General features: G+C 46.1%; 1 protein-coding gene across 1 annotated transcript in view; it reads left to right on the top strand.

The window, feature by feature from the left end:
- Positions 1-12,457, top strand: part of LOC139372849 (rhodopsin kinase GRK1-like) — a 14,036-nt gene extending 1,579 nt beyond the window's left edge. The window contains exons 2-7 of the mRNA XM_071112684.1: positions 2,415-2,542; positions 3,112-3,269; positions 3,489-3,572; positions 5,610-5,734; positions 6,853-7,054; positions 12,051-12,457. Of these exons, the coding sequence (XP_070968785.1) occupies positions 2,415-2,542; positions 3,112-3,269; positions 3,489-3,572; positions 5,610-5,734; positions 6,853-7,054; positions 12,051-12,343 (990 nt within the window). The 3' untranslated portion in view covers positions 12,344-12,457. The remainder of the gene's footprint in view (positions 1-2,414; positions 2,543-3,111; positions 3,270-3,488; positions 3,573-5,609; positions 5,735-6,852; positions 7,055-12,050) is intronic.
- Positions 12,458-13,084: the final 627 nt, after the last annotated feature.

The raw sequence follows: 13,084 nt of genomic DNA, 5'->3' as shown, positions 1-13,084 counted from the left end.
CTTACGTTAGTACGTAGGAGAACACACACACACACACACAGGCGTTAGTACGTAGGAGAACACACACACACAGGCGTTAGTACGTAGGAGAACACACACACATACAGGCGTTAGTACGTAGGAGAACACACACACACAGGCGTTAGTACGTAGGAGAACACACACACACACAGGCGTTAGTACGTAGGAGAACACACACACACACACAGGCGTTAGTACATAGGAGAACACACACACACACACAGGCGTTAGTACATAGGAGAACACACACACACACAGGCGTTAGTACGTAGGAGAACACACACACAGGCGTTAGTACATTGGAGAACACACACACACTGGCGTTAGTACATAGGAGAACACACACACACACAGGCGTTAGTACGTAGGAGAACACACACACAGGCGTTAGTACATAGGAGAACACACACACACACAGGCGTTAGTACGTAGGAGACACACACACACACACACAGGCGTTAGTACATAGCCTTCAGCCTTGACCTTCAGCAGAGTGTCACAGCCCTTCAGATTATCACAGGGATTTCACACTACATAAGAACCTCATTCAGGACTATTACCCAACAACACACCTTCCACATGTCTTCCTCACAAATAGCACCCTGTACATCCCTATGGGCCAAGGTCAAAAGGAGGGCCCTTCATAGGGAATAGGGTGCCATTATATAGGGAATAGGGTGCCATTATATAGGGAATAGGGTGTCATTATATAGGGAATAGGGTGCCATTATATAGGGAATAGGGTGCCATTATAGGGAATAGGGTGCCATTATATAGGGAATAGGGCGTCATTATAGGGAATAGGGTGCCATTATATAGGGAATAGGGTGCCATTATAGGGAATAGGGTGCCATTATATAGGGAATAGGGCGTCATCATAGGGAATAGGGTGCCATTATATAGGGAATAGGGTGCCATTATAGGGAATAGGGTGCCATTATAGGGAATAGGGTGCCATGTAGGATCATCCCTGTAGATTTGTTCTATGCCGCAAATAGACTAGACAGAGGAGTGGTCTGGGCTGTGGTGAAACTGTGTGTGTGTGTACGTACGTACGTGTGTGTCTGTGTGTATGTGTGTGTGTGAGAGTGTGTGTGTGTGTGTGTGTGTGTGCACGTGTGTGTGTGAGAGTGTGTGTGCACGTGTGTGTGTGTACGCGCGCGCGTGTACGCGCATGTGTGTGTGTATGCGTGTGTGTGCACGTGTGTGTGTGTGTTTGTGTGTACGTGTGTGTGTGAGAGTGTGTGAGTGTGTGTGAGAGAGTGTGTGTGAGAGTGTGTATGTGTGTGTGAGAGTGTGTGTACGTGTGTGAGTGTGTGTGTGTGTGTGAGTGTGTGTGTGTGTGAGTGTGTGAGTGTGTAGTATAGTGCAGTACTCTCCAGTAAGATGAATGTAAGTGTTGGACTGTAGTCCGTTCTGGGCAGTGAGGGGTAAGGGTCTGTCTGGAGTGGAACTGAACGAACAGGGGACATTGAGATATATTGGGCAGGGTCGTGGCAATGGTTAGAGTCGCCATGAAATACAAGTGGTATTTCATTAAAATACCCCAGGGGTCCAGCTATTCCTCTAGACCACAGTGGCAGCTGGTTTACACACTGATGTCTTCCAGGAAAACAAGGTGTGTGAACTCTGGACTGTCAAATCACTCGTGGATACGAAGTGACATTAATCCCTCCACGAAGTGCCAATGCAGGGAGCAGAGGAGCTGTGCAGTGTGTCTGTCCTCCATGATATAATCAGTGATAAGCCCCATAGCTGCAGCATTAGAATGATGATTGAGCTCCTTATTCAATAAGTGCCAACTCTGCCATGTTTATAAATGGAGCAGATCCCTCCCTGCTCGGGGTATTGGGCGTGTGTGGGCGTGTTATCACACGTGCTTACGTATAAGTGTGTGGTTGTCTTGTGTGATGTGAATGAACTGATGGACCTTGCAGCCTGTCCTGTGCTGACCTTAGACACATGTTTTGGCACAAATGGCACCCTATTCCCTATATAATGACACCCTATTCCCTATATAATGGCACCCTATTCCCTATAATGGCACCCTATTCCCTATATAATGACACCCTATTCCCTATATAATGACACCCTATTCCCTATATAATGGCACCCTATTCCCTATAATGGCACCCTATTCCCTATAATGGCACCCTATTCCCTATAATGGCACCCTATTCCCTATAATGGCACCCTATTCCCTATAATGGCACCCTATTCCCTATATAATGGCACCCTATTCCCTATAATGACACCATCTTCCCTATATAATGGCACCCTATTCCCTATATAGTGCAATACATTTGACCAGAGCATTATGAGCTCTTATGAGCCCTGGTCAAATGTAGTGCACTATATAAGGAATAGGGTGCTTTTCCCCTCCGGTCCACTAGGGTGCGATGGTGGAGAAGAGAATTCTGGCACGTGTCCACAGCAGGTTCATCGTGTCACTGGCCTACGCCTTCCAGACCAAGACTGAGCTCTGTCTGGTCATGACCATCATGAATGGAGGAGACTTGAGGTAAGATAGCTTGCACCTATTGGGTGGGTGTGGGGAGGGAGGGAGGATACCTGAGGTAAGATAGCTTGCTCCTATTGGGTGGGTGTAGGGAGGGAGGAGACCTGAGGAAAGATAGCTTGCACCTATTGGGTGGGTGTGGGGAGGGAGGAGACCTGAGGTAAGATAGCTTGCTCCTATTGGGTGGGTGTGGGGATGGAGGATACCTGAGGTAAGATAGTTTGCTCCTATTGGGTGGGTGTGAGGAGGGAGGAGACCTGAGGTAAGATAGTTTGCTCCTATTGGGTGGGTGTGGGGAGGGAGGAGACCTGAGGTAAGATAGTTTGCTCCTATTGGGTGGGTGTGGGGATGGAGGAGACCTGAGGCAAGATAGTTTGCTCCTATTGGGTGGGTGTGGGGAGGGAGGAGACCTGAGGTAAGATAGTTTGCTCCTATTGGGTGGGTGTGGGGAGGGAGGAGACCTGAGGTAAGATAGCTTGCTCCTATTGGGTGGGTGTAGGGATGGAGGGTTCTATTTCTGTCTGACTATCTACAATTGTTTATTGTAAAGCATCACTCTAATCTACGGTCAGGTATCATATCTACAATGTGGATGAGAACAACCCAGGGTTTGATGAGCAGAGGGCCTGTTTCTACACAGCTCAGATCATCCAGGGTATGGAGCACCTGCACCAGAAGAGAATCATCTACAGAGACCTCAAACCTGAGAACGTGTTGTTGGATAATGAAGGTAAACACACACGCACGCACGCACGCACGCACGCACACGCACACACACACAGTACATAGTTTCCTACAATACACTTTCACAACTTAAGTCAATTTACTCTAAACACTAACACAGGACATGGGTCGACACTGACGTACTCTGGGCTGCTAACAATATCTCTGACGTTTGTTGGAGGTGTGTGTGACATTGTCGTCCTGATGTTTGCTCTCTCTGTCTCAGGTAACGTGCGTATCTCTGACCTTGGTCTGGCCGTGGAGCTGGCGGACAACCAGACCAATATCAAAGGCTACGCTGGGACTCCAGGTACACTACCACTTCCCTTAACCCACCTGTACAGTACAACTCACTGTACTGTCCCTGACAACTCACTGTAGTGTCCCTGACAACTCACTGTGGTGTCCCTGACAACTCACTGTAGTGTCCCTGACAACTCACTGTAGTGTCCCTGACAACTCACTGTAGTGTCCCTGACAACTCACTGTACTGTCCCTGACAACTCACTGTAGTGTCCCTGACAACTCACTGTTCTGTCCCTGACAACTCACTGTACTTTCCCTGACAACTCACTGTACTGTCCCTGACAACTCACTGTAGTGTCCCTGACAACTCACTGTGGTGTCCCTGACAACTCACTGTAGTGTCCCTGACAACTCACTGTTCTGTCCCTGACAACTCACTGTGGTGTCCCTGACAACTCACTGTAGTGTCCCTGACAACTCACTGTACTGTCCCTGACAACTCACTGTCGTGTCCCTGACAACTCACTGTTCTGTCCCTGACAACTCACTGTACTTTCCCTGACAACTCACTGTACTGTCCCTGACAACTCACTGTAGTGTCCCTGACAACTCACTGTACTGTCCCTGACAACTCACTGTAGTGTCCCTGACAACTCACTGTACTGTCCCTGACAACTCACTGTAGTGTCCCTGACAACTCACTGTAGTGTCCCTGACAACTCACTGTAGTGTCCCTGACAACTCACTGTAGTGTCCCTGACAACTCACTGTAGTGTCCCTGACAACTCACTGTTCTGTCCCTGACAACTCACTGTAGTGTCCCTGACAACTCACTGTGGTGTCCCTGACAACTCACTGCACTGTCCCTGACAACTCAATGTACTGTCCCTGACAACTCACTGTAGTGTCCCTGATAACTCACTGTACTGTCCCCGACAACTCACTGTACTGTCCCCGACAACTCACTCTACTATTCCCGACAACTCACTGTAGTGTCCCTGATAACTCAGTCTACTGTCCCTGACAACTCACTGTAGTGTCCCTGACAACTCACTGTACTGTCCCTGACAACTCACTGTAGTGTCCCTGACAACTCACTGTACTGTCCCTGACAACTCACTGTAGTGTCCCTGACAACTCACTGTAGTGTCCCTGACAACTCACTGTAGTGTCCCTGACAACTCACTGTAGTGTCCCTGACAACTCACTGTAGTGTCCCTGACAACTCACTGTTCTGTCCCTGACAACTCACTGTAGTGTCCCTGACAACTCACTGTGGTGTCCCTGACAACTCACTGCACTGTCCCTGACAACTCAATGTACTGTCCCTGACAACTCACTGTAGTGTCCCTGATAACTCACTGTACTGTCCCCGACAACTCACTGTACTGTCCCCGACAACTCACTCTACTATTCCCGACAACTCACTGTAGTGTCCCTGATAACTCAGTCTACTGTCCCTGACAACTCACTGTACTGTCCCTAACAACTCACTGTACTGTCCCTGACAACTCACTGTACTGTCCCTGACAACTCACTGTAGTGTCCCTGACAACTCACTGTAGTGTCCCTGACAACTCACTGTACTGTCCCTGACAACTTACTGTAGTGTCCCTGACAACTCACTGTACTGTCCCTGACAACTCACTGTACTGTCCCTGACAACTCACTGTTCTGTCCCTGACAACTCACTGTTCTGTCCCTGACATGACACACTGCTGTAACCACTTACTGTACCTGTCCCCTCCTCTCTCTCTAACCCCTGTCTTTACCTGTCCCCTCCCCTCTCTCTGACCCCTGTCCTTACCTGTCCTCTCCCCTCTCTATCACACCTGTCTTTACCTGTCCTCTCCCCTCTCTATTCCACCTGTCCTTACCTGTCCCCTCTCTATCACACCTGCACTTACATGTCCCCTCCCTTCTCTAGACACCTGTACTTAACTGTCCCCTCTCCTCTCTATCTCACCGGTCCTTACTTCCCTGGCATGTAGCATAAAGTGGGGGTCAATAGTAGATGCCTATATACTGTATATGGGGTATAGGGTGCCGTTTGAGACGTAGACAGAGGACACTACTGTTCCCTTTGACCTCTTCCCGGCAGGGTTCATGGCCCCAGAGCTGCTGAAAGGGGAGGAGTATGACTGGTCAGTGGACTACTTCACCCTTGGGGTCACGCTGTATGAGTTCATCGCTGCCAAGGGACCTTTCAGAACCCGAGGAGAGAAGGTGACTTCTACCTTCCTCTCTTCCATCTCTTCTTCTCCCTCCTGTCCTCTTCTACCTTCTTCTCTTCCATCTCTTCTTCTCCCTCCTGTCCTCTTCTACCTTCCTCTCTTCCATCTCTTCTTCTCCCTCCTGTCCTCTTCTACCTTCCTCTCTTCCATCTCTTCTTCTCCCTCCTGTCCTCTTCTCCCTTCCTCTCTTCCATCTCTTCTTCTCCCTCCTGTCCTCTTCTACCTTCCTCTCTTCCATCTCTTCTTCTCCCTCCTGTCCTCTTCTACCTTCCTCTCTTCCATCTCTTCTTCTCCCTCCTGTCCTCTTCTACCTTCCTCTCTTCCATCTCTTCTTCTCCCTCCTGTCCTCTTCTACCTTCCTCTCTTCCATCTCTTCTTCTCCCTCCTGTCCTCTTCTACCTTCCTCTCTTCCATCTCTTCTTCTCCCTCCTGTCCTCTTCTACCTTCCTCTCTTCCATCTCTTCTTCTCCCTCCTGTCCTCTTCTCCCTTCCTTCTCCTTCTTATCCCTCTCTCTCTCTCTCTATTCCGTACTATCCTCTCTCTACTGTACATTCTCTCTCCTTTTGTCCCTCTCTCTCTTCTTCTCTCTCTCTCTCTCTCTCTCTCTCTCTCTTCCGTACTATCCTCTCTCTACTGTACATTCTCTCTCTCTCTCTCCTTCTCTGTCCCTCTCTCTTCTCTCTCTGTCACTCTCCTTCTCTTTCTCTCTCTCTCTCTCTCTCTCTCTCCTTCTCTGTCTCTCTCTCCTTCTCTCTCTCTCCTCTGTGTCTCTCTCTCTCTGTCTCTCTCTTGCTTTCTTCAGTCACAGCTCACCTCTGTCTACCTCCGTTCCAAATTGTCTCCTATTCCATATGGAGTGCACTACTTTAGACCAGAGCCCTATGGTCCCTGGTCAACAGTAGTGCACTAAACAGGGAATATTGTGCCATGTGTGACGCACACAGAGGCTTGACAGAGGTAACGCTAATGAATTATGTACTGGGTGGGGCTGGTCAGGTGTAACCTAACCTAGGGCTAACACATAGAGTTAGTTAGAGGGCACAAAGAGGTACATAGAGGTTTGGATATATGTGCCTTCTGTCCAACTCTATGGGCTGTCATCCATTCAGGTGGAGAACAAAGTAGTGAAGAAGAGGATTCTGAACGACCCCGTGGCCTATCCGGAGAAGTTCAGTGAGAAAGCCAAGTCCATCTGCGAGGCGCTGCTGTGCAAGACGGTGGACCAGAGGCTGGGCTTCAAGAACGGGTCCTGCGACGAGCTCCGAGCGCACCCCTTCTTCAGCGAACTCAACTGGATGAAACTGAACGAAGGTGCGGCCTGCATCACTGGGGCTACGTCCAAAATGGCACCCTATAATCTGTTGGTCCTGGTCTAAAGTAGTGCACTATATAGGGCCCTGGTCTAAAGTAGTGCACTATATAGGGCCCTGGTCTAAAGTAGTGCACTATATAGGGCCCTGGTCTAAAGTAGTGCACTATATAGGGCCCTGGTCTAAAGTACAGTGCCTTGCGAAAGTATTCGGCCCCCTTGAACTTTGCGACCTTTTGCCACATTTCAGGCTTCAAACATAAAGATATAAAACTGTATTTTTTTGTGAAGAATCAACAACAAGTGGGACACAATCATGAAGTGGAACGACATTTATTGGATATTTCAAACTTTTTTAACAAATCAAAAACTGAAAAATTGGGCGTGCAAAATTATTCAGCCCCTTTACTTTCAGTGCAGCAAACTCTCTCCAGAAGTTCAGTGAGGATCTCTGAATGATCCAATGTTGACCTAAATGACTAATGATGATAAATACAATCCACCTGTGTGTAATCAAGTCTCCGTATAAATGCACCTGCACTGTGATAGTCTCAGAGGTCCGTTAAAAGCGCAGAGAGCATCATGAAGAACAAGGAACACACCAGGCAGGTCCGAGATACTGTTGTGAAGAAGTTTAAAGCCGGATTTGGATACAAAAAGATTTCCCAAGCTTTAAACATCCCAAGGAGCACTGTGCAAGCGATAATATTGAAATGGAAGGAGTATCAGACCACTGCAAATCTACCAAGACCTGGCCGTCCCTCTAAACTTTCAGCTCATACAAGGAGAAGACTGATCAGAGATGCAGCCAAGAGGCCCATGATCACTCTGGATGAACTGCAGAGATCTACAGCTGAGGTGGGAGACTCTGTCCATAGGACAACAATCAGTCGTATATTGCACAAATCTGGCCTTTATGGAAGAGTGGCAAGAAGAAAGCCATTTCTTAAAGATATCCATAAAAAGTGTTGTTTAAAGTTTGCCACAAGCCACCTGGGAGACACACCAAACATGTGGAAGAAGGTGTTCTGGTCAGATGAAACCAAAATTGAACTTTTTGGCAACAATGCAAAACGTTATGTTTGGCGTAAAAGCAACACAGCTGAACACACCATCCCCACTGTCAAACATGGTGGTGGCAGCATCATGGTTTGGGCCTGCTTTTCTTCAGCAGGGACAGGGAAGATGGTTAAAATTGATGGGAAGATGGATGGAGCCAAATACAGGACCATTCTGGAAGAAAACCTGATGGAGTCTGCAAAAGACCTGAGACTCGGACGGAGATTTGTCTTCCAACAAGACAATGATCCAAAACATAAAGCAAAATCTACAATGGAATGGTTCAAAAATAAACATATCCAGGTGTTAGAATGGCCAAGTCAAAGTCCAGACCTGAATCCAATCGAGAATCTGTGGAAAGAACTGAAAACTGCTGTTCACAAATGCTCTCCATCCAACCTCACTGAGCTCGAGCTGTTTTGCAAGGAGGAATGGGAAAAAATTTCAGTCTCTCGATGTGCAAAACTGATAGAGACATACCCCAAGCGACTTACAGCTGTAGTCGCAGCAAAAGGTGGCGCTACAAAGTATTAACTTACGGGGGCTGAATAATTTTGCACGCCCAATTTTTCAGTTTTTGATTTGTTAAAAAAGTTTGAAATATCCAATAAATGTCGTTCCACTTCATGATTGTGTCCCACTTGTTGTTGATTCTTCACAAACAAATACAGTTTTATATCTTTATGTTTGAAGCCTGAAATGTGGCAAAAGGTCGCAAAGTTCAAGGGGGCCGAATACTTTCGCAAGGCACTGTACACACATTAACCAAGATACATACAGTACCCAATATATACACATTAACCAATATACACACATTAACCAATATACACACATTACCCAAAATACATACATTACCCAATATACACATTACCCAATATACACACATTACCCAATATACACACATTACCCAATATACACACATTACCCAATATACACACATTACCCAAAATACATACATTACCCAATATACACATTACCCAATATACACACATTACCCAATATACACACATTACCCAATATACCAACATTACCCAATATACACATTACTCAATATACACACATTACCCAATATATATACATTACCCAATTTACACACATTACCCAATATACCAACATTACCCAATATACACACATTACCCAATATATATACATTACCCAATTTACACACATTACCCAATATACCAACATTACCCAATATACACATTACTCAATATACACACATTACCCAATATACACACATTACCCAATATACACATTACCCAATATACACACATTACCCAATATACACACATTACCCAATATACCAACATTACCCAATATACACATTACTCAATATACACACATTACCCAATATATATACATTACCCAATTTACACACATTACCCAATATACCAACATTACCCAATATACACATTACTCAATATACACACATTACCCAATATACACACATTACCCAATATACACACATTACCCAATATATACACATTACCCAATTTACACACATTACCCAATATATACACATTACCCAATATACACACATTACCCAATATACACACATTACCCAATATACACACATTACCCAATATACACACATTACCCAATATACACACATTACCCAATATACACACATTAACCAATGTACACACATTACCCAATATATACACATTGCCCAATATACACACATTACCCAATATACACACATTACCCAATATACCAACATTACCCAATATACACATTACTCAATATACACACATTACTCAATATACACACATTACCCAATATACACACATTACCCAATATACACACATTACCCAATATACACATTACTCAATATACACACATTACCCAATATACACACATTACCCAATATACACACATTATCCAATATATACACATTACCCAAGATACACACATTACCCAATATACACACATTACCCAATATACACACATTACCCAATATACACACATTAACCAATGTACACACATTACCCAATATACACACATTACCCAATATACACACATTACCCAATATACACACATTAACCAATGTACACACAGTACCCAATATATACACATTACCCAATATACACACATTACCCAATATACACACATTACCCAATATACACACATTACCCAATATACACACATTACCCAATATACACACATTAACCAATGTACACACATTACCCAATATATACACATTACCCAATATACCAACATTACCCAATATACACATTACTCAATATACACACATTACCCAAAATACACACATTACCCAATATACACACATTACCCAATATACACATTACTCAATATACACACATTACCCAATATACACACATTACCCAATATACACACATTATCCAATATATACACATTACCCAAGATACACACATTACCCAATATACACACATTACCCAATATACACACATTACCCAATATACACACATTAACCAATGTACACACATTACACAATATACACACATTACCCAATATACACACATTACCCAATATACACACATAAAACAATGTACACACATTACCCAATATACACACATTACCCAATACACACATTACCCAATATACACACATTACCCAATATACACATTACCCAATATACACACATTACCCAATACACACATTACCCAATATACACACATTACCCAATATACACATTACCCAATATACACATTACCCAATATATACACATTACCCAATATATACACATTACCAAATATACACACATTTGTCATCCTTTGATTAAATCTTATTCAAACCCATAATAACCAAAGCAGCTAAACTTCATTTCAAACTGTAAATCAACACAACTGACATGTGGCCAGTTTCCCATGAACAGTCCCATGACTGTCTGGATGAGGTGTTGTGTTCCTCAGTCCCATGACTGTCTGGATGTGGTGTTGTGTTCCTCAGTCCCATGACTGTCCGGATGTGGTGTTGTGTTCCTCAGTCCCCATGACTGTCTGGATGTGGTGTTGTGTTCCTCAGTCCCCATGACTGTCTGGATGTGGTGTTGTGTTCCTCAGTCCCCATGATCAGTCCCATGACTCTCTAGATGTGGTGTTGTGTTCCTCAGTCCCATGACTGTCTGGATGTGGTGTTGTGTTCCTCAGTCCCCATGACTGTCTAGATGTGGTGTTGTGTTCCTCAGTCCCCATGACTGTCTGGGTGTGGTGTTGTGTTCCTCAGTCCCCATGACTGTCTGGATGTGGTGTTGTGTTCCTCAGTCCCATGACTGTCTAGATGTGGTGTTGTGTTCCTCAGTCCCCATGACTGTCTGGATGTGGTGTTGTGTTCCTCAGTCCCATGACTGTCTAGATGTGGTGTTGTGTTCCTCAGTCCCATGATCAGTCCCATGACTGTCTGGATGTGGTGTTGTGTTCCTCAGTCCCATGACTGTCTAGATGTGGTGTTGTGTTCCTCAGTCCCATGATCAGTCCCCATGACTGTCTGGATGTGGTGTTGTGTTCCTCAGTCCCCATGACTGTCTAGATGTGGTGTTGTGTTCCTCAGTCCCCATGATCAGTCCCCATGACTGTCTGGATGTGGTGTTGTGTTCCTCAGTCCCATGACTGTCTGGATGTGGTGTTGTGTTCCTCAGTCCCATGACTGTCTGGATGTGGTGTTGTGTTCCTCAGTCCCCATGACTGTCTGGATGTGGTGTTGTGTTCCTCAGTCCCATGACTGTCTAGATGTGGTGTTGTGTTCCTCAGTCCCATGACTGTCTAGATGTGGTGTTGTGTTCCTCAGTTCCCCATGACTGTATGGATGTGGTGTTGTGTTCCTCAGTTCCCGTGATCAGTCCCATGACTGTCTAGATGTGGTGTTGTGTTCCTCAGTTCCCCATGACTGTCTAGATGTGGTGTTGTGTTCCTCAGTTCCCCATGACTGTCTGGATCTGGTGTTGTGTTTCTCCGACAGGGATCCTGGTGCCTCCGTTTGTTCCCGACTCCAAGACGGTCTACGCCAAGGATCTGGACGCCGTCGGAGCTTTCTCAACAGTGAAGGGAGTCACCCTGGACGACCCCGACAAGGAGTTCTTTGACGAGTTCGCCTCGGGGAACATCCCCATTCCCTGGCAGGAGGAGATGATCGAGACGGGGATCTACGGGGAGCTGAACCTCTGGGGGGTCGGGGGGGCGCTGCCCAACGACTTGCGCAGGGAGAGCATCCTGGAACAGCCCCCGAAGTCCTCCACCTGCTGCCTGTCATAGATCAGAGGTCAAGGGGTAGGGAACATGGATCTCTTTGGTTGCGTTCCCCTGCTCAGACGTTGCATGCATCAGCCAATGGCTGCGTGCCACATCATCGACCGTGGCATCGACTGACAGATAACATATAATGTGGGTAGCTGATACTGTAAGTAAAATACCAATCCAGGCGTTGTCAGATCTGGCAGTTATCAGCAACGCCTGGGCACGGGAACGCCCCCTTTATGAATATCATTACTAGGAAGGATATCATTGGCCGGCCGAGTGGAGGAAGTAGTCTCGGGCCAATGGCAGAGATGTGGTCACGAAGGAGGCGGGTGGATTTAATGGAATGGGATGGGTTGTAAAATGATGCAATGTTTATTTAGTTTATTATATATTATGTATTATTATGTTATGTATTATTATGTTTATCAAAATTAACAAGTTAAAAGACGTTTTAGAGGGCCTCCCGGGTGGCGCAGTGGTTAAGGGCGCTGTACTGCAACGCCAGCTGCGCCATCAGAGTCCCTGGGTTCGCGCCCAGGCTCTGTCGTAACCGGCCGCGACCGGGAGGTCCGTGGGGCGACGCAAAATTGGCCTAGCGTCGCCCGGGTTAGGGAGGGCTTGGTCGGTAGGGGTGTCTCATCGCGCACCAGCGACTCCTGTGGCGGGCCTGGCACAGTGCACGCTAACCAAGGTGGCCAGGTGCACGGTGTTTCCTCCGACACATTGGTTCGGCTGGCTTCCGGGTTGGATGCGCGC

The sequence above is a fragment of the Oncorhynchus clarkii genome, chromosome 18 (genome assembly GCF_045791955.1).
Source record: "Oncorhynchus clarkii lewisi isolate Uvic-CL-2024 chromosome 18, UVic_Ocla_1.0, whole genome shotgun sequence".
Classification (NCBI taxonomy): Eukaryota; Metazoa; Chordata; class Actinopteri; order Salmoniformes; family Salmonidae; genus Oncorhynchus; species Oncorhynchus clarkii.
This window is presented reverse-complemented; position numbering and strand designations above follow the sequence as displayed.